The sequence below is a fragment of the Kryptolebias marmoratus genome, linkage group LG22 (assembly GCF_001649575.2).
Source record: "Kryptolebias marmoratus isolate JLee-2015 linkage group LG22, ASM164957v2, whole genome shotgun sequence".
Lineage (NCBI taxonomy): Eukaryota > Metazoa > Chordata > Actinopteri > Cyprinodontiformes > Rivulidae > Kryptolebias > Kryptolebias marmoratus.
Genome location: NC_051451.1, coordinates 15,595,179 through 15,618,545, shown reverse-complemented (window position 1 = coordinate 15,618,545; position 23,367 = coordinate 15,595,179). Strand labels below are relative to the sequence as shown.

The following is a 23,367-nucleotide window of genomic DNA, read 5'->3' as shown; positions in this document are numbered from 1 at the left end:
CCTGGTGAAAAAAAAGAAAAGAAAAGAAAGAAAGAAGTGGGGACGTTTCACAATATGCAAAGATGTGTGATTGATAACAGGCTTGCTGTTTTCTGCAAGGGATGTCAGTCCCTGACACAATATGTGAGTTATTAGGGCAAAGAAGGGCAACCATAAATTTTCACTGTCAGCCGAAAACCCTCTTTATTGTCCGGATGACAAATGGGCTCCTGCACCAGACACCAAAATACTCGGCATTCCTCTTAAATGGGAACACATTTTTTTCTTCTTCTTCTTCTTCTTCTTCTTTTTTTTTTGGCGACTATAATTCATGATATTTAAATAGAAAGTTTTAATATCCCCCATATATTTCCACCACGCTGACATGTTTATGAATCACCGCCGCATGCAAATACAACTGTTTACATCTCGGCAGAAAATATGTTGGAGTTGGTAGGATTACTGCGCGCTGCGTGCTGGGCCGACTCTTTACGTGCGCCGGGGAGAGGAAGAACAAATCTCAGTATTACGCCTGATGCATGAGATCATGTTTAATTTAAACATACTTTTAAACAGCTTTTATAGTTTCTTTGAACCTTGCACGCGGTTTAAAGCGGCACTCAAAACGTAAAAGTTAGTTCTTGAATTATTTTGTATTAGTTTTCACTTAATTATTTAGTTTTAACCGACAGCCGAAAAATCTCTGTCAAATAAAGACATGAAAAAAAAAATGAGAAAAGTTATTTAAACGCGTTAGGAGGCATGCAATAAGTCGACTTTTCTTTTCTCTATAAAATTCCCACAAAGAAGGACGTTTCCATAAAAAGTCCGTTGCGCGACATTACCTGGAATTATTGCCCTATAAGCTCCGATGCAGAAAGGTAAATGGGTAAAAGATAACCCTGTATGGGCATTAAGAAGTAATCCGTTTGCCTGAAAGAATGTTTTATTATATTTTATTTATTTTGAATTTTTTTAAATATTTTTTATTTTTTATTGCGTGAGTCAAACTCGTTGCGTTCTGTGGCGCGTGACGCACCGCGAGGAGCGCAAAGAGGACTGAAGCCATGCGCGCGCTCCCCTCTGTTCTCCCAGCTCCGGCAGCAGGAAGAGGAGAAAGTGAGCTTTTCCGCTTAGGGGAGGTCGCTGGTGACGTCACTCCGCACGCAGCTGGGAAGAGGAGAAACGTGGTGAGCGACACGGAGGAAGCAACAAAGTGTGCGGGAGAGTCCAACGCGCCGAAAGCAGCAATCCTTTTAGTCTTAAACACACCTTTACAGTTCATTTTTTTCATGTTTGGCTGCTTTAAAAAGCCAACTTTGCCTAAGAAACAACAGCTCTGAATAAGTATGAATAAGTAGCATTTCATTTTTTCTAACCAAAACAAAAGTAGCAACTGTATAAGTTTTTTTTTGTTTGTTTTTAGTTTTTTTACACACCAATACACAGCTAAAGTCATATCAGGGCGCTATGCAAAAGGTAAAACAATAAATTTAAGGAAATTTTAAAAGGCATTATCAGTCCAAAGCAGATCCAGATTCAAATCCAATGACAATCACTTGATTCCAATTATGCTACAATCAATGCATTCACACACTGCACATTACATATAAAAAGTTAAGTTGTCTATCTAAGAGAGTCTGTAGCTTGTGTCAAATCTTCACTTTGTTGCAATCAACCACCCAGAGAAGCATACTGGCTACAGTGGAAAGGAATAACCCCCTTTTAACAGGAAGAAACCTCCAAAGGATCCAGGATTAGGACGGGCAGCCATGTGCCTCAACTGGCTGAGGTTTGAGAGGACAGAAAACAGACCCACACACAAACACAGAAAGGTTGGTCCAGGTGTAGTTTCTAAGGGAAGAAAAACAATGAAAAAAACAGGTTAATGGCAGCAATAACTGCATGTGTAAACATGGAGAATAGAGAGAGTAAAGGTAGCTGCAGATTGAGGAAATGTGGTCAGTTTGTCCCCCAGCAGTTTGAAATAGTGGTGTGCAATCCTCGTCCTGCATGTTTTAGATGTTTCTCTGCTGTGACACACCTGATTTGTATGACTAAATGATTAACAGGTTTCTGCAGGACTTGAAGACCAGCTGAAGAGCAGAGAAACAACTAAAACATGCAGGACAGTGGCCCTCCAGGACCAGGACTGGACACCACTTGTCTAAGCCTATAGCAACATAACTTTGGGATGGTTCAGGAAACCCAAGCCAACTCTAAAAATAGTATTAACTGGGTTTATATATCCTATCTAGGTTTATCCTAAACCTAGTCTTAACAGTAGTCAGAGTGTCAGCCTCACAGACAAAAAATAGAAATTGATTCCACAAGAAAAGAGCCTAACTGAAAGCTCTGCCTCCCAGTCCACTTTTAGAAACTCTAGGAACTACAAGTAAACCTGCAGTCTGAGAGCGAAGGGTTCTATTAGGTAAATATGGAACAATGAGGTCTTTAATATAAAATGGAGCTTGGTTGTTGAGAGCTTTATATGTTAGAAGTAAAATTTCACCCTGAATTTTACTTTATTTTAGACACTAAAATAAGAAAAATGTGATCTTCCCTCCTAACTCCCATCAGACCTTTGGCAGCAGCATTATGAATCATTTTTATGAGTGCTTTTTGGACATTAGGATAATACAGAATAAAAAAAAAAGTCCAGCCTAGAAGTGATAAATGCATGGATCAGAGCTTCTGCATAATTTAGATTTACATTTTTAACGACCATTTATTAACCTTAAATAAAAAAAAACCCTGCTTGGTTTATTCAATGTTTAGGGGAAAATTTCCATGAGACCACTTAGATGTAATGTTGCAAACATTAAAAAAACATAATTGCTCATTATCCCTCCCCACAACAGTGTCTAACCAAGGCCAGTCCATGTAATGCTAGAGAAATTTCAGAAAACTCAAGAATTTTTAAATTTTACCAAACGGTAACGGCTATAATGTTATAAGAAGTCATGTGGATTGTTTGGAACTGTTTTATATTTTTTTAAAAAACATCTTCCCCCAGAATAGAACACGGCAACAGGGTCTAAGTTTGCAAAGTTGCATCTTGACAAAACCACAATTTTCTATGGTGAAACAAGACTAAAGAGGAGATATTTGTCCACAGTGTAGTCTGACCTAATCAAACACAGAGGATCTATAAAGCACAGTGGTGGAGTGCTGATGATTTGGACTTGTTTTGAAGCCACACGATCAGGACACCTTATAGTCATTGTATCAGTCATGAATGTCTTACAGTTTATGGTTTCTAAACTTGTTTTCTTCAGGTTTTGAGTTTATGTTTTAATTGTGTGTTTTAGTTCTTAAATTCTATTATTTTGTACCTGCTTCCAAATTTGTTTTTATTTTATTTTATTTTATTTAACACTTGGTTAAGTTTACTTCCTGTTCCTGCTTACACCTGGTCTGTTTCTAATCAGTTCAACAGCGGCCTATTGTAAATTAATTCCCTCAGTGTATAAATACTTCCTAGATTTCCTTTGTTCTTTGTCAGATATTGGTTGTTCTTTCTTGTTTTGTCTTTTTCTTTTATCATTTCAGTTCTTCTTCTACCATTCACCTCTGAACAACAACAGAATACCCCTGTATACCAAAGTATTATGGAGTCCTTTTTGAAGCCATTTATCAGACTGCTAAAACTTGGTTCAAAAGGGTCCCACAACAGGACAATGGATGGCCCCCGCTTCTCGCACAATGACTGCTGGAGATAGGCACCAGCTCCTTTATGACCCAGAAAGAAAATAGTGGGTAAAGAAAGGGGACGGATGGATGTTTATTTAACAAAGTCAGTATGTTCTTTAGTTGGGCAGATAATGCAATGACACACATTACAGGTGGTAGTTTTAAGTGGTGTCAGATGTAAAACATTAGCAAAATTCTTTTAGAATACAGTAATCTGCAGGCAGATTAGTTCATTACAAATGTTATGAATTTACTCTGGTTACATTTACATTATTACATTTGTTGCATTATTACATTTATTCCTTATTATTTTTTCATAAATTGCCCATTGAGTATGGCATATTTATCACTTTGCTGCCATATGTTCAATGTTTTTCACTGGGAATTTGACAGATTTATTTTACTCTAAAAAGTGTTAAACATCCAAAGCTTTAGTTTCATTTCAGATCATCTCATCATGAAATCCAGTTAAAATTGCAACATTACTGCATTCAGCTTACCATGGAAAGACTTACTTCCAAAGATTATTTTCCAAGAGTTTCATTAAAACCCATTCAGTGGTTTACGAGATATTTTGCAAACAGACAAACAGGTTTGACACCAAAAGTTAATGCCAACCTTTTAAACAAATATCTCACCTGATCTGTTAGAGCTCAGAATATAAGTTGGGAATGACTCATAGGTACTACCACACCAAATCTAGGCTCAATATCTGTAACATTAACTCAGTTATAGCCATTTTTTAGTTTGCTAAGATTGATTAGCTGTGACAGCCATCTCATGTAAGGTTGACTCCAAAAGTTAATCAGCTGATTACTCTCTGGAAGTTTAATTAAAATTCATCCACTGATTTTTGAGCTATTTTGCTAACACAACAGCCAAAAACACACACACACTCAGATACAAGCAATCACATTATCATGTCTCTTTCAGTGGCAGACAATAAAATGTGGTCAGTTATTTTTGGTGCTTGTTTTTTAAATAAACCAGTTTACCAGTTTATCACTTTTAATTTACTTATGCAGCTGGAGATTGTTTGACCAGACAACAAATGTGTTTAACAAAAAACAAACAAAGTAAAGTAAAATAAAAAAGCCCATCTCAGGTAAACAAACTGAAAGCAGCTGCTTAAAGTGAAACCAGCAGATTTTAACGGGAAGCTGTGCTCTTTTTTAAACCTTTAATATGCGTCACGTCGGTGTCCAGGTGTGTTCACAGAGGGCAGGTGTGGCTCCTGTTTCCCCTCGTGTTGGGGCAAAGTTGCGCTCCCATCAGCAGACAGGCCAGCCAGCTCACACAGGCGCTCCACGAGTTAACAACCGGGGACCACGTGCTTCCGCCCAAAACAGCAGGTCAGCTGATTCAAACGGCACGCGGAAACCGTAAAGCAAAAGTCAACTGGAAAGAAAAAGGAAACAAGGACTTCTCCGAAGTCGCCGCATCCACAGAACTGAACAGCTTAATGTCGGTTCCGACCCGTCAGCGAGGTTCTGAAGAGCAACTCTGACCCGCCGAGCTGTCATCCCCGGCAGGAAGTTCTTATTATGGCTCACAGCGAGTCGCAGGTCGCTTTAAATGGGACTCAAGTAAGTCTGATCCATAAACTTGCTTCCAGAATAATTCCAAGTATTACTATATTCAGCAAAGGATTCCTTAAGCGTAGATCCTGTAAACGAGAAGTTTATTTCAGTTTAGTTTCTAAACTACTGCGGTCATGAGACACACTTGTTGGCACCACACACACATGACTTCCAGGTTTCTATTTCTACTTACAGCTTAACTTAAACAAAAAAACAGACAAAAAAGTTAGTTGCTCTTATAAAGATGTCATACATTCATTAAAGGTACACATGGCTCAAAGCAGTACATTTATTATGCTGGGTGCTTGACAATGTTTTCCTAAAAAGCATGACTCAGAGAATAACACTGCATGGCAGATGTGGCTGGTATATTATCAGCTGCCTTAGTTGTTCTGTTTTTGCATTGGAGCTTTTTTTGGTTTCATGTTTTAATCAGAGGAATTGGATTTTCTTTCACTAATTGAAGCTGAGGAGATTCCACATTTCCTTGGACACACACGGACAGAGCTAAAAGTAGTTAAAGGCTAGCTAAGAGCTAAAAGTTGACAAAAACGGAGCAAGTGTGTGTGGGGAAGCAGATCCTAAAGACAACAATGTTTCTGAAGGAATTGTGGCGATCTCAGTGCGTTTCTCTGAGGAAAATGTTTGTAAATAATTAAAAATATGTTGAAAAGTATAAAAGTTTGAAAAACCAAAGGTCCTGGCTCTCATCTCTTGAATGAGCAGAGAGTTTTCTTAGTGGCTAAAACAGAACTAATTATGCAGAAGTAGTTAGATTGCATAAAAACATGAAATACAAAAAAAAAAAAAAAAACAGCGACAGGAAAACAACGGTGCAAATGTGAGTCAGCGTTCACCCAATAAAAAGGATGTTTCAGTGAAGAGGTTTGTGTAAATTAACATGTCCTCTTTTCTCAGCTTGATTTTGTGATCGGAACTGAACACAAACACAACAGCAAAACCAAGAGAGGTCTAGCGTTCCTCGAAGGAATACAAGCATCATCTTAAGCTGAGAAGGGACAGAGTGATAGCTGTTTTGGTCAAACCTCGTAAAGGACATTGTGCACAATGTTGTGATGCTGTGAGATCTGGCAGACGTGATGGTGCTCAGAGCCTGTGTTGAAGATGACCCTCAGCTACTGCCACAGCAAATGTAGCTCATTATCTACAAAAAAACAGCTTTATAGCCATTTTTGTGTTTGCTACGGTTGCTTAGCTGTGGGGGCCATCGCCAATGGAGTTGACTCCTAGAGGTATTCAGATGTAGATGTACGCCCAGTGATTACTCTCTGAGAGTTTAATGAAAATCCATCCAATGATTCGTGAGATATTTTGCTAATGCTTCAGGCAAACAAACACACACACATACGTACACAGACACTAGCAAAATCAGTATCGCCCTTTGCTTTTGGTAGCAGGGGATAACAACTTGTCAGAAAACCCTGCTGTTTGTTCTTTTAAATAAATGTTGAAGAGTTTTTTTTTTTTTTTTTGTAAAATATTGGGTTGCTTTACGCACCAGAGCTATCAGAGTGATCTCTCTTTCTGCTTCCTGGCCTTCACAGATTTCATACATCGGACACGACGCTGAGGAGATTCCACACTTCCTCGGAGACACATACGGACAGTTCGCGAAACGACTGGACCTGAGTTTCAATCAGCTCAGGTAGGAAAATGTGAAAACACACGGAGGGAAAGCATGTAATCAATCACCTGCCGTCTTCTTCTGCGGGGCGCGCTCCTTCACGTCAGGTGTGCCCTCAGTCCAGAGCAGAACATCAAACAGCTGGATGAGCCTTAGACACGGGCTGGGGGACCTACAGGGCACAATAAAAAGGCATAATCGATATATGTGACATGCTAATTCAGGAACAAATAGAATACGTCTCTTCAGTCAGAACATGAAGGAACACCTCGTGGCAGCTGTGTCAGAGGGGCTGCTGCCAAATCAAAGTGGAACAAAGGAGAAGATGGCTAGACTATGTTTCTGAAGCCTTTTCATGTCTGTCAGACCATGAAGCCATCTCAGTCGACACATAAAAAAAAATCAGAATAATTGCTTTATCACCCTCCCAGAAAGGCAGGATGCGGCTGATAATGTTTTTGCTTGTGTCTGCATGTGTGTGCATGTGTGCACGTGTTCGCTTGTCTGTCTGTTAGCGAAGTATCTCATGAACCACTGGAAGGATTTTAATGAAACTCTCAGAAAGTAATCATCAGATGTACATTTACAGCTGATTAACTTTTGGAATCAGTCCCATTCAAGATAGTCGCCACAGCTAATACACCTTAAGAAACACAAAATTGGCCCTAATTCAGTCAGTTTTACAAATAGTAAACTAAAATTTGATGTGGTAGAAGCTGAGACTCATTCAAAAACGTTCTTCGAGTTCTAAGTGTTTGCAGAAGATCTTGTAATATTAGGATTGTGCATAACGTCATTTCTAACATTTGACCAAATTGGCCACAGCTCCATTATTATTTAGTATAAGCATGAAAAGCGGTGGGTGATATGTTAGACCTTCTGTATCTTGTCTTTTTGTGGCCACAAGTGAATCTTTTTGAGCTATAAGCTGAAGCTTTTTTTTATTCTTCAGCTTTTAGGAATAAATACGCTGTAAAAACAAACACTTCTGATTCTGTCTGTCCACACCTCACTGTTGCTGGCACAAAATTTATATGTAAATTTACCGAAATTCAGAACTCATTAAAACTCTTCTTTGATCCCATCTTTATTGACTTCACTTTTTGTCAAATGTAACTTTTGTAATTTGAGACAGACTGGTTTTACCTCGTCTAAAACAGTTATCAATGTAAAGATTGATTCGTGTCACATTTAGCTAGCATGTAATAGTAAAAAAAAAAAAAATGTCAAAGTTCTTTTTTATTATAAGACACATTTTTTTTCCCCACACATCAAATAAATGTAAAATAACTTGTAAATAATTATTTATTTAGGTGACATTTCAAATCCTGCTGATGTCTCTTGTCAGATTGTTGAGACATTTTTATATTGACTGTCAGGTGAAGTACACCAGGTGTAAATAGATGCACATTTTAGGGGAAACTCAGTGGACTGCCTTCAGCATTATGCACTTCTTGATGCCGCTCAAGTCAAATCGAGAGGGAGACATTGCCAGAGTTCGTTGGAGCTAATATGCTTACTTCTGTCAGCTCAATTGACAACAATCATCCGGCAAGCTGACAATGAGTCACAACGAGACGCAAGACGGTGGCATCAACTTGAACTGAGCCCCGCGTGTTTTTTGGTGTGCTGCACATACGAAGCGCGTGCATCTTTGCCCGCGTGGAGTGTTTGCACCTGTCTCTGTGAGCACAGTTGTGAGCGGCCGGGCAGGTAATGGCAGGATGAAATTATGGTAGTGGGCTGTCACACCCACACCTTTCCCTCTGTGTGCTGCGGTGTCAGCCTGTCTCATCAATGTGTTGAGAAGTGTGGCTCGCGGTGAGATTTCTGTCTCAGGATGGGCCCGGCTGGGGTTGTGTTGTCCACTTTGTTCCAGGTCAGGTGTGTACACATCGCAGGGAGGTGGCATGGGCTACCTTGACATGATTTCTCTCTGTGACGGGAGCGCACTTTCTGTGCCTGCATCTGTTACATTCAGTGTTTTCACCCCGGACACATGAGGATTGAAGTGGACATGTGTCTGTGGCTCACAGTGAGAATTCCTTACAGAGTTTGAGCAGTGATGCCTTTCGTAACAAATCTGACAGAGTAAATGACAAATAAAGTTGGTAAAACCTTAAACCCTTATAATTCTTAAATGTTACATTCGGTGTGTACTTACTCATATACAGACCTACCTGTCTGGTGAGTAGTTAGTCTGTTTCTCAGTTTGAATGTAAAACCCTGCTGTAACTTTCATTCTGATGTGAAGGCTTTATTTATGCATGATTACAAAACCAGTGAGATAACTTTGTGTCTGCCAATCACATGTTAATAAACGAAAGCACGAAATCTCCAACATGCTCACTTCCTTATTTGTTTACTTTCTATTTATGTTGTCATGAAAGCATTTAGACCGAAACTTTTTAATACTTCCTTTATCTGTTCGAGGAAATAACAGTGCCATTTTTTTTAAATACAGGAAATCTTCTTTTAAGTCACTACTAGAGGCTCCGTACTTTGTTATTAAAGGGAGGAAGACAAGATTCACTGCCTTTTTAAAGAACAACAAGAAAGCAAAACAACAGCCATTACATATAAACAGAGTTACAATAGAAGTAGAATTAACCAAACAAAAAGACAATCAAGACATAATGGTGTCAGTTACTGGTTTTTGCTTTTTGATGTCATTAAATAGCAACACACACAGAAAAAAGCCCAGCAAAATATCCTTTTTATATACTCACATTATATTATATTATATTATATATTATAACTGTAGTGAGCTGCCGTCTAAATAATACACATTAGCTATTATAAGTTTGATATCAGTTGGCAGCAAAAGGGTGTGTACCCTAGATTGGTACTAATGGTACTGATAGATTGATAAATCAAAGTTATAATTGCTGCACCAGCACTGACCACTACACAGAACCTGCTTAAACATTAATCAAATTTTGCCCATCTATACAACAGCTAAGATTTGCTCACAAATTGACTCACTGTGCAGTCCAGCCATTAACTTATCTATATGTGAGAGGAAATATGACACGATTCTGGGTGAATCATTTTTACCATTTTAATTCTCATCCTATTAATTACCACTATGTCTGTGTTTTGCCCATTAAAGCCAAGGACTATTGGTATCCCAATTCTTTTTTTGTGCTGTATGTGGAGGGTGAAGTAATAAGGCTATCGTAATTTTTCAGGGGCATGTTTTAAGATGAGTTTTAACAGTGCCATGCTAAAGAAAGTCATAAATGTAAGCATTTTCTTAAAAAAAGAAATGGACCCAACAACCGATGTTCTGTCTAGTTTGATGTTATTTTAGTGTTTCACATTTGGTTTGATGGTGGAGTTTCTTTAACAAGCCCAAAATCAGACAATCAATGGCAAAAACATGTGGTGTCTGGTTATGAAGACGGCGTTAGTCACAGCTGATGACTTATAAGCTTCTGGAAATGGTGTACTATTTCACTGGAGAATGTTTGAACTTCCACCTGTTTGTGACTTCATATTACTAACTCTGAAATCTAAGGGTGATCTTTAAAATGGAATGCACTGTTTGGCTTTTCTGAAAACTGTCAGAAAATTGATGATATTTCAGTGATCCTGTTGGCAGAATGAATGCAAACCATGAGACAAAAAAAAATTCCTAAAAAATGTTCTCAGGAAATTCCCAGAAGTTACCATCAGGAAATTTTCAGAAGTATTTGCTGTAAAAGCATCATGAGTTATGTTTACTGTCCATACTGACACATGTTGCTTTTCGTATTGTCTTTTAGTGTCAGGCATTATTATTTATTATTCTGCAGCTTTGCTTTTTTCATCCAGAGCCAAACCTGAGTGATTTCACTTATGCTATGAAAAACATGAAACACACACTTGTTTTTCCAGACATAGCTAGGTTTTAGTAAGGGTGATTCAAAACTAAACCTCCAAGTTTCTGATCTTTTCGATATTAAATGTACATAGCTTTTAACCTAACTGATAAGTATTAAATGCAACAAACTATGAAGTACAGACATTTCTTTTTTCAAACATTTCAAGATGTACAATAGATATTTATACGCACATACGGACTCTCTGTATGAGTGTGCTTGTCTGTGTGTGTCTGAGGGGGTTTGTGTTCACCCAGGCCATGTTGGTGATGGCAGGCGTTTTGCATTTTAATGACAAATCAAGTATGCTAACTCGCATTTTAAAATGAAAGTGCTCTAAATGTCGCCCGGCTGTCAAAATGAGATGTAAGTAGTCTGATGAAAAGAGAACAAAGAAGACAAAGTAGGGAGGCCTGGAACACTGAGAAATGAAATAAAACCTTGTATGGCCTGTCAACTGTGTCGTTTTATATTCATATCTGAGGAACATTATAGTATTACTCCGCTGCTCGAGCCTCACTCATCTGTCTCTTTTAATTCGTCACAGACAGCGCGCTGTCTTTCAAGTTGCTGTATGTCAACACTGGAAGGGGTCTGCTAATTGACAAATGAGTGTCACAGACATCAAGTGTTCCTTTTTCCAACCAAGCTAGGTAGAGTTTGGTTGTTTGATGGTGATGGGGGGGCTGGAGGGGGCTCGCTATTGGCAGGAGCCCAGCGAGCGGCATTAGACTGGCCCCAGAATGAGAAGTGACAACAGGAAGAGAGCCTGTCATTGTCTTGCCTAAGTGTTCAATCTGCAGAGATGCTGGTATGCAGATAAAGTGTCAGTTAGCAAGAGAGGATATGAAACATTGGCAGTATGAAGTCCTCAAATCACTTAACTGGGAGCGTAGTGTGTGTATGTCTGGTAATATTGGTGGTATACTCTGTTCTGCTGAGGAAATATATTCCGTATCCTATCTATCAGGCCTGTTTAGGCAGATATTCTAGGATAACCTGATCTGTGTCTCATAAATTAAGTAGTTTGCAGAGCTCGCCCAGCCCCTAAGAGATTTAAACCAGTTAGATGAAAGGGACGCAGTCTTGCAGGAAATAACTTATTCATTTAAAGGACAGCTGTATTTTGTACAATTCAGTAGTACTGAAAAAAACTACCTTTTTAATTTTCTCTAGGATATATATATTTTTTTAAATGATGTACTCCTCCTGGGAAAGTGGTGGGATGGCATGGAGGAGTGGATGTTAGGCTTAATGGATAACTTGTCTTGTTCTTCCGTTCCTCTCAATTGAATTTTGATCAGTTTCATTTTTTGTTTGTGTGATTGTTGCAAACACTTTCCTCTTTGTTGTGAACAGTTCAAAACAAGCCAATGAGCTGAAGCAGGCGTTTAAAATTTGATTTAAATTTGCTTTAATAAAGTCATGTTGTGATTTTATTTAGGCTGTGTAAATATGCTTGTTGTTTGGATAGTTTCATTTCATTCGTAATGCCATTGGACTGATCTTCAAACAAAGTAAAAAGGTATATAACATAAAAATTTATTTATTTACTGATGAACTTTTGGAGTCAACCCAATTAAAGATGGCCACGACAATCAACCAAGCTTTTAAAATGCAAAAATAGCTATTTAATCAGCCATTTTTACACGTATTGATCTTATAATTTGGTGTGGTAGTAGCTGAGCATGTACTAGTATCTTTGCTTAAAACTTTGGCAGTAACTGTTGACATCAGTCCTTTTTGTCATTTAGCAAAATGTCTCATAGACCACTGAACAGATTATAATGAAACTCTCAGAAAGTAATCACTAGATCTACATCTAAAACTGATTATCATTTGGCGATACCCAATTCAAGATGACGACCACACCTAATTGACATTGGCCAAGATAAAAATGGCAGTTTTTACAGACACTTAACTAAGATTTTGTGTGGTAGTCACTGATAGTCATTCTCAACACTTACTTTGAGAGCTAACACATCTTGCAAGATCTCACAATAGCACCCAAGATCTCTCATAATGTCAATTACAAAAAGTATAAAACTGTGTCTCTTTACAATATAGCAGTTTTTGTTTAAAACTTGGCATAAAAGGTGGAACCACACACTTGCAATGCATTTAGCTGACAGAATTTAAACAAAAATAAATATACTTTAATTTAAATTACCAGCAGATCAAGTTTTCAAATGACTTAGCTTTTTTTTCCCCTTTTGCCTTCATTGTTGGACCTGTTAAAATATTAGTGAGGGTAATTGTTATTTAAGGTCATGTATCTAATAAATTCTGTCCTCTGTCATAGATTAACCCAATTCAATTGAATCAGTCGCTGTTAATTGCAAAAACGCTCACTTTGTACTTTTAAGAATAGCTCTATAACGGTGTATATGTTGCAACTTACTTTGAAAACTCTCTTGCAACACCCTACTCAGATGTTATAAAAAAGCTGTTTGTTCTTATAATCCCCTCTGGGGTTTGCTAATCCACTATGCAAGTTCTTTGGAAGTCTTTTAACCAACTTTCAAAACTAACAGCAAAAAAAAAGTGAAATCTAAACATAAGCAGTGTAGTTACAACCAGACGCACCTGGCTTTTGCCCAAAAGTGTATCACTGATTTACAAATGTCATTTTTAAGAGATTTGTTTTTCATCCCCAACAAAGAGGTGATCTTCAGCGACTGAAAGTCAAGCAAATCTAAAGATGGTCAACTAAACAATGCTAAACTCTTTACTCCTATTTTTCTGGTCTATTTATAGCAAAAAAGTATATGGAACACCATGTTGTTATTTTTTTATTTACTTTTATTTTTCTTAGTGTGCCATTGAGCTGTTTTTGAACATAAAATTGTTGAAGAAAAGCAATTAATCTTTTGTTATATCTATGTTTGATTTTTTTTTTAAACATGTAAATTACTTTCACACTACCTTTCCTTCCATTGCTCAGCAGCTTAAAGCTCCCCACTCTTGATTTTATAACTTTACCATGGTAACAAACTGCTCATGTTAGACTGGTACTCTAAACTTCCTCTGCACAAGGTGACAGGAGTGACTCCTTAGAAGCTTTGTTCAATGAAACTATATCTGTTTGAATCTGTACGTTGAGGGTGTTGGTTGCTTCACCTTTAGTTTACAAAATCTTAGCTATACCAGTAACTAAAAACATACTGCCGCTTCACACCATTTAAAACTTAAACTTGAAGTGAAGTGGAACGCATCATACCTTTTTAAGTGCTTATATTTTTACAAGCGTTGTGCATATTTGGCAAAATAAACTCTGGTGATTGTCAGTCGTAAAATCTTTAAAAACAAAATATTTTTTGCAAGCTTTTTGTGGTTTCAGTTGGCATCAACGTTTTAAAGGATGTTCTGAGGTTTGCCCTGGACACGAGCCATTCAGTCATACTGTGCAGCTGTCAGAGACTTTTAAGTTACATGTAAACAAATATTAATGTTGGCAAAAGAACATATCACCCACTGTATCAGAATGGCTCACAAATGAAGTTTTAGAAACTTTTGGATAGTAGCAGTCATCTATTGAGAAAAATCATAAACATTTTTTAAAAACTGAAACAAAACAATGTAATATTTTTTGCTTGTTAACATCCTGCACTTGACTTTGAATGCTGCCAAAATGGGGTCAGTATTGTATCTGAACATCCTTTTTTTTACTGCACAGACAGACACAAAAGACTTCAGTAGCTGCTTTGCTAACATGCTTCTCTCACCATATCTTTGATATACGTTTACACCAACAAATAGCTAGTTTATTAGCTTTCCTCCACACCTTTTACCCTAAGTATATCATCCATGGTACAAATCTTTATATCGCTGTTAAAACACAACAAAGGCTACAGACCCATCAATGTCAGGAGCTGTCATCAGCTTTTTAGAGCATTCCACAACCACCTCTCTTGTTCAATCAAAGACCATCTTGTTCCTCGGGATTTTGAATGGGAGGGAACATCTTTATGTTCTTTTTGTTCACATTATATATACCGGGCAGTGATGCCATTCCTTTTATGACTGCGTCACATTTTTTATTGTATATCCCAAGATGGATGGCGTGCCACTGACACAGAGATTTACAGGCCTTCAGCATGCAGTGGCTGAGCTTTAGAAGGGCCTGCTGACATGTAGCCAACACTTCGGAGGAGGAGAATAAAAGCTGACATTTTATTGGCTCGAAGAGAGAGAAAGAGAGAGAGAAGAAGAGTTGGGCTTTGGGGGCAGGAAGAAAGGGAGCAGAGGAAGAAAGGAAAAGAGATTCTGTTTCTGTACTTTATTTTTTCAGCATTGCCAGCTGTCATGGAAATCTTTCTAAAAGGGGGGATTTATTGGGTATTATTTAGAAACTTGTCAGTGGTAATGACTACAGCTATGATTTCAATTATCACCCACTAAATATAGCTTAATTCACTGCCTTGCCGGCCATAATGAGCCACCCTGACATCATTTTTCAAAAATTCGATACCATGCTATTTTAATATTTTATGTTGACCACTGATTTAATTTTGCTCTCTGGTGCTTGGCATGTGGTAAGGTCCCACTCCCTCATGCGCAGTTGGATCGTCAGAGCTATTGAGTTCAAAGCTGTCCCAGGGATATATTTTTCCTTCATTGACAGAAATCCAATTAGTTTTAGTACACAGTCTGGGTGAATAAAAAGGGGTCTTAAAATCTACAATATGTTTCCTTGGTGTTTTAACGGAGTGCAAAACCAGTGATGGATCTTTATGATTTAAACTGATTGGCCCAAGAGGACATTCTTTTTTTCCTCTCTATTTTGGCACATGGAAAAACAAACGATTCCTGTGCTTTAGTCATTTTGATAGGCGTACCAGAATCTTTTGATTTTATGTAAACATCGACTGTGCAGTGCACGCACTGGCTAAGATCTTGAGTCTCGTACATTTTTAAACATTTATTAAATACTTTACAACTACTAAACAAATTCTGCCGAAACACCATGTAAATATGAGAGAAGGGGAAAACGTCAGATGTATAATTCATTAGTGACATGTATACTAAGTAGACCATTTGGGGAGAGTTAATGTGAACTCAGGTTTTGACACGAGGGTGTGCATTTTTAAGCGAACATTAAAGGGTGGATGATTAGAACTGGCACTCAGCTGTCAATTATAGGGTTGCTGCATGACATTGATATTATGGGGAATTTTGATATCATTAAGTTGATTCTTTTTCTTAAGCTCCTTCTCTCTGTGATGAAGATTTGAATGTATATAGCACATGTAGAAGTCATTTGGGATATGCACCAACAGTTAGAACCTCTCCATATGTGCGTTAAAAACAAGAAAAGAAAAAAGGGCACCAGCTAATGCTTGAGACTCAGTATGTGTCTCTTTCAGCCCATAACTCAAGTACTGTTTATGTTCAACCCATCACATTTAGCCATCTCCTAGATTGATGATATAAGGAACTGGAAGGGATGGAACATATTAGAACAAAGCATGGAGAGAGCCAGCCATACTTCTACTTCCCTTGGCTGAATCCCAGGTGGGAAAAAGAAAAGGGGTGAGGGGGTAGGGGGGATTGGAGTCTGTTTTGGATGACGAACAAAGAAGCTTCCTTTGGTATGGTCTCAGCAGTTTTGGTCGCTTCATGGTTTCCAATCTCCCATAGTCTTTCCTATTGCGCCCAGGGGTGAAAAGTGAAGACAGATACTTGGGTGTATTCATGCCAAGATTTTAGAGGATGATTGCAGTTTTTGCTGTGCTTTAAGAGGGGCTGCATGATAAATTCTGTCAGTGGATAAATAAATCCTTAGACCTTAAAGTACAGTTGGAAACTGTTGTTAGACACAGCAGCCTTTGAAGGCCTCTGTCAGGGTGTGGTGTGTAAGCATCCAAGGATGCAGACTGAGGCACGAAGACTGGATGCACAATAATAAAAAAAAAAATTAATAACAAAAACAAAGGGCTGACACGGCAGCGTAACAAAACAGAGATGTAAACAATGAGCAGCACGCGTGGACCAAACAGGGTAACAGGAAAACTGGCAGGTAACAAACAGGATGACAGGATAATGAACTGATGAGTGAGTGAGAACCAAGAGTTTAAGTAAGCAGGGAAGGATGAGAACAAGTGAGTGCAGCTGGTCTGATTAGTAAACGAGGGACAGGTGAGAGATGAGGAGCAGGACTGACTAAGGGAACAAAATGGAGAACGACACACGGAAGAAGCCGGAAAGCAACAAGAGAGTTACTAAATAAAACATAAGGAACAAATAAGACAAACTAGACTGAGTTACCAAAAAACACACTTACAAAAGAAATAAAACAAAACAAACCAACAACCACAAAACCTCAGCGTCATGACAGCCTCACTGTTTCTGAAAGACTTTTCTTTTACATATTTGGGGAAATGTATTTTAATGTCTACAATTTTAATAAAGTTTAATCACCGTTTAACCAGCTAAGCATGACAAAAACTAAAAGTAAATTATTGAATTTGCTTGTTTTGTTCATAACTTTATGCCCATAACAGCTTTTGTGGGCAAGTCCTCATTTTTTTCCAACATTACTGTAAAATGCTGAAACCATCAAGCCCTGGACAGCTGTGCCACATTCTCAACACAGCTGTAACTCGTTTCCTGTTTCCATTTTAGATAAGCTCACTTGTGTCTTTCACAGCTTTCACTTATATAAGAAAAATAATAATGATTAAAAGAAAAAAAAGAAGTAGTTAGCTTTTTTTTTGGAAGAAGCTTATATTGTTCTACAAGATTTGTCTGAGATAATGCCTCTGCTCTCACTTAACTATACTTTCTGCTTTTTGTTCACTGTCTATATTTGCTAGCTCCGTTTGTGAAGTACGAATTGTGAGTTTGGAAAACTAGAGTTAAGAATGAGCTCAGAAATCAAGAGCAAGTCATGGTTCTTTTGAGGCTACATCTGACATCCATCAGCATGGAAATATGTTTTAATGGTCAGGCAGTCTGCAAGACATCAGTAAACTGTTGCCTCACTTTTTCACCCAGGGACATATTGAGATAAGAAACAGTGATGGCATGTTTCTCATCCATTCAGCTGACGCGTCTGTGCTGGAAAACTACAAGGAACAACCCTTCTTATTTCAGACCCGGCAGGCTTCATATTACAGTTTTCCTATTCTCTTTCTTCCCGCTTAAAACACTGTTTATCCATTAGTATAAATGCATCAACTTCCCTCACACTGGTTCTCCTGCAAGCTACTAACTGCGCTGTTAGCTAACAGGATGATTGTGTGGATAACAGACCAAACAGTGCTCTGATCTTCTCTGTCTGTCCAGGCATTTGGTGATGTTTAAGAGTTTATCCCCAGTGGTAATGGCAAGATAGCTTTTGTATTGGGGGCACTGTAGAGTTTCTTTATTTTTCTCCCTCTGTCTGGATCCCGGGCCCCTGGGTCTTCCAAAGCTCAGAACATGTCTGTACTCAGATGTTTCAAAACACCAAACAGTAGAGGAAGAGGAGAAGGAGGAGGCAAAAGAGGAGGAAGAAGATGGGATAAAGGAGAGACTAAGGGAAGCGGGAGGAGGAGGGTAAGGAATCCTCATAGGAATGAAGTGTACATGTACTAGCAGACCAGGCAGAGAGGCCCAACAGGGTCTGTAGACTTGTGATCTAAAGGCCGTTTGTGTGTCAGTCAGATCAAAGTCTGTGGAAGAGCAGGAGAAATCCCTTTACCGTGTCTGACTATGGAAACCCTTATTGGTAGCTTGGTAAAAGGAGGGGGATGATAACAGAGGGCTGAAGTGAAATGCTTCAGCTTATGATGGTTTTCATTGTTTTTTTCTTTTTTTCATTTCTATTCACTTCAAGCAGAACAGAAATCCTCCCAAAGATGGTTTCACTTATACAGTACTGGACTCTTCGTGTTGGATAGGACTCAACGTGCACATGGAGCATTTTATTGTCAATATTTTACAATCGTATTAATTAGGACATTTAATACTTTAAGCTTGTAACTACCAAGGCTGCTCAAATTCTGCACTTCAGACAGAAATGCTGTTGTTGTTTTATTCTTCACAAAAATGTTTTAATGGATTGCAGATGTTTCTTGTATAATAAACAAAAGGGCTTTCAATTTTTTATGTAAGTGAAAATTGGTAGGTGGACCAATAAATCATTCTCTTTTTTCTGTTAAATAACACATAAAATCATAGAGTATGAAGGTGGACAGACTAGTAAGACATGTAACAATGTAATTTCTTCAAGTGGGTGTAAAACAATAAATGTTTTGGTATAAATTGGAAACTATACGGCTGTGAGTTACAGTACTCATCTTCAGACCTATTTGGTATTTCATAAAGCACATGGCCACTGGATTATTTTCACACATATTAAATAAACAACACCTGAGCCCACATGGAAATATTTGGTGGGAACACTTAATTTTTTTGTCAGGAACAAAAGTTGACTGACAGTAACAATTTATGTGGAACTTAAATAGACAACAACAACTTGCAGACTGAAAGAGATTTGACTGATTTGGTTTTTATTTAAGGGGTTGTAGTAATGTTACTGTGCATACTGTAGATCTCAATGCAATGAGATCTACAGGTCATCTGTGAACACAAGCACAAGTAGCAGGCATTTTTATCTTAGTCAGTGCATTTGTTCAACCATAAAAAAAAAAATTTTTTGCTTTAATTTTTTTGCTTTAATTTTTTTACGTTTCTGTTTCCATATGCGCTTGTCAAGATCACAGGGAGCTAGTGCCAATCTCCACTGGATGCCTGGACAGGTCACCTGTGGCGGTGAACAGAAAATAAACTGTACCTGCAGAAAACCTAGCCATGCACAGGGAGCACATGAAAACTCCACTTAGAAAGGCCCTAGCCTGGAGGCGAACCTATGACCTTTCTTGATGGGAGGCAACAGTGGTAACTAACTGTTCCACTGTGCAGCTCCAGGTGCACGTTAAAAAATAAATTATCTTTAATGGAAACACAGTGTCATTGTGCTATTCTCAGGTCAGTTAGCCTAGCAATTAGCTATGCCTTTCTCCCTTTTTTTTGCATTCTTCTTCTTTTGCTCAGAATACCAGATGTTTGGTATTCCTCTGCTTCCTTTAGCAATGACAGTATTTTTATTACATGTGATCATGTCATTATATTAGATTTGACATTTGTGAAATTGAAAGCATAGTTGTTGACCATCGAAAAAAAAATGACTACAAAAAAACTGCACTCAAAGTTCTTTCATTTGCTGTATTTGATCAAGTTAAGCCAAAAAGTCCAGGTTTTTGGGGGAATAATACATCCTGATGATTAAAATGGCAACAATATTTTATTGCCTAGATGCACAGACAGAGCCAAATTAGTCAATTTCTACCCATTTAACTATTTGACATTTATTCTGCATCATTCAGCTTAATGATTAGCTTTGAATGAGTTGTCAAACAATAGTTTCAGTGACTAAACTAAGCCAGATGTGTAAATTTCTTTGAGTTGTTCTTCTTTTGGCTGTTCCCTTCTGCAGAGGTCGCCACAGCGAGCAAACTCGCACGAAAGATTTGGCAATTGTTTTATGCCGTATGCCCTTCCTGACGCAACCTGGACTCGAACCCGCGGTGTCAAGATCGTAAATACCTTTGAGTAATACTTCATATTTTTCTAAAGCAAAAGCTTTTGAAATAATACCTTTTGTGCCAGAGGTGCGGGTGCAAGTCTGAGGGCAATCATTAGAACCAAGCTGGACATACAGTAAACCTATATATACACACACAGCTGTTTCTTCCACAGAATCCCAGACAGTTTGTCATTCACACTCACCTCCTCACACTGGGAACATGTAGTGAGTGTATCCTTCCACAGGTCTGGCTGTTTAAATTAATTATTAGTTTTATAGCGAACCCTGAGGCCTTGCACAGGCAGCTAATCCCTGCAGAGGGCTAATCCGACCCCACGTTACAGAAAATCAATGATGGTCTTTGGTGTAGGCATGCCATCAGGGCACGGGGACACATGTCAGACAGGCCTCCTGATTATTTTATGAGGTGTGTTTTTTGAAGTGGTAGAGTCAGTGTTGGATGCTCGAGGTGGCCAGAATTAAAAAGAATATCCGGGAGCAATAAAAAAAAAAAAAAAAGAAAAAGGTTGTATTTCTTATCTGGGGCTAATGATGCAAGTGTGTGTTTTTTATGAATTATTTCAGCAGGAATTAAACAAGATGGGTGAAGGAAGGGTACTCCTGCAGTCAGTTGTTCACACTTATGATATTATAGATAGTACTTTCATTTTCTATACATAAAATGAAAGTAATTTTAATAGGCATAAAAAAATGTTTAAATCATTTGTTATAAAAAATGTACAACCACAAGAAATGTCTCTGTAATAATAACCTTTAAATAATTTTTGATAAATGATTTGAATATCTAGCATTTCTCAAGAATTTAAAGAGATTTTGTTTTGTGATCAAGAAGTCCAAGTTATGTCATGTTTGCTATTTTCACTGCTTTCGCTGGCTGAGGACTAGTGCTGGTTGAATCTTTGTAAACATCAGAGTAGGCAGTTTGCTTCACAATTTGATGAAATGAAGGGATCGCAGCAGTCATTTTTGAAAAATGTCAATTTGTGTCTTTTGAGTAATAAATCTTATCTTATGACCCAAAATGAGAACATCCTATTTTGTCTTAGCAATGATACGCACAGTCTGCGATTTGAGATCAGTTTAATATCTTGTCAGATTTGATACATGGTTCAAATTGAAACCACCATTCATTTTCTTTTACTCTGTCAGGTTTTAATACCATTCAGAAAAGATATGAATATTTCTCAGTCCCCAGTCTCATTTCATATTCTCAACAGTCTGTCAGTAATTGGAGGATAGAGAGCGAGAGATGATCTGACCCAGTCCCCTACTTTTTTGCACCTCTCATTCTGCCTATTAGCTTTGGCTTACCAGCTTTCTCTCTCTGTCACTGAGACTGGCAGCTGAAGATAATGGCTTTCATAATGTGCGGAGCTTCATTCCGAGCTCCTCCGTGTTTCTCTTTATAGAGGGACAAAAAAAAGTCGGGCCCAGTCAGAGTATTTGTTTCTTCTATTGGGGCATTAATGAGAGGAACAGTGCTGTCTCAAGCCTTTTCTTACAGGCTTCAAAGTCCTGTACAGGAGGACTGTGGAGTTCACACAGGCATTAATTTCCTTTACACCGATGCAGTCATTTGTGAAGGTCAGCACCCGATCGATTATCTCTATTGTGGCCAAATTTACTTTCAATAATGGCTCTTTTAGCTCATTTCATCATGGGACTTACTTAATTCAGAAGTTTTTTTTTAAAGCCTTTGCAACACATGACTGAAAGCTTGCTTGTTGTTCAGTTTTTCTTCATGAAGTAAAAGCTTTGTGGACTTACTGTGGCTCGGGTGGGTGAGGGGTTTGTCACGAACAAGGAAATGACATTCACAGAAAATCTTGTGTCCTGTCATGAGACATTATTTGACCCCCCCGCCCCATCTTCCCTTCATATCTAGAGCACATCAGAGCATTCACAGTTAACCATGATTCTTGTATATCAGGCTTTATTTGGATAGGATAATAATAAACAAACAGGTCAAATTTATGTTCCATGCACCTTGTCCTTCATAATGATTAATATTACAGGGATGAGACAGGGTTGTGGGTAATAAAATGATTTCAGACTTTTGCAGCTGTTCCCCTGCTGCTTCTACCCCATGCTGTTTAATAAATACCAGTATAAGAATCTCTTGTGACAGCAACAACTGTTCCAGTGTCTCATCATACAATATACACAGCATACAAAGTCAAAACAATCATCACAACGCTGATAGATCATTTTTTCTCTTGAACTGCATTTCCTGTAAATCTTTTTTTATCTTTCACATAAACATCTTAAGCTTGAACTGTCTTTTTCACTAAATATGTGTTGTGATTTACAGTTTGAGACCAGCAATCCCCATATTTAGCCCATGATGCAGTGATAAAAACGTATTTGATCTTTAATAAGTCTGTAAATAAAGTCTGCAGCCATTTAAGTTTTTATTAAAAACTTAAGTTAATATCTATGCTAGCTGTCAAAAAAAACATGCTTACAGATGTCTGTTTCATGCACACAATTTGTGATCTCTTTGCATGGAATTTTCTTCATGTGCAAGATGTTAATTTTAATTTGAAGGTTTGGTGAAAACATGTGTAACTTCTTCATGAGGAAGCACCAAAGTTTTTCCTAACCTTGTTTACCAAGACTTTGTTCAACCAAGACTTTGGATGCAAGCCAACAATCTGTGGCATAAAACCGTTCAATGGACATCAATGTAAGGACAAGGAGCTCACATTAGTGTATTGCATTTTGCAGTAACCTGAAAATGTTATATAAAAAACGAAGGCTGAAGTCAACTATGTAAATTTCAACTTTGGAAAACATCTTATGCGGGGAAAAAAAAAATATTTAAAAACATTTGCATTTTATGACTACACAAAATAAAGTGAAAGTAAAAGAAGCATTTTGGAAAAGTTTATTCCTGTTCAGGTAGTAGTGTTGCATATTTGCTTTACAAGGATTTGATTAAAGGTTATGAGAAAGAGAAGAGACATTTCTTCTGCTTTATGGGTTTCTTTGCCAGCTTGGCAGCAGCACTAGCAT

General features: G+C 38.0%; 1 protein-coding gene across 4 annotated transcripts in view; it reads left to right on the top strand.

The window, feature by feature from the left end:
* The first annotated feature begins 5,042 nt into the window (after positions 1-5,042).
* lrmda (leucine rich melanocyte differentiation associated) overlaps positions 5,043-23,367 on the top strand; it is a 198,823-nt gene continuing 180,498 nt past the window's right edge. Inside the window, exons 1-2 of one of the 4 annotated variants that reach the window (XM_025009484.2) lie at positions 5,043-5,258; positions 6,818-6,918. In XM_025009484.2, coding sequence (XP_024865252.1) covers positions 5,217-5,258; positions 6,818-6,918 — 143 coding nt within the window. In that variant the 5' untranslated portion in view covers positions 5,043-5,216. The remainder of the gene's footprint in view (positions 5,259-6,817; positions 6,919-23,367) is intronic. The other 3 variants (XM_017427092.3, XM_037973745.1, XM_017427106.3) reach the window with 3 other exon arrangements.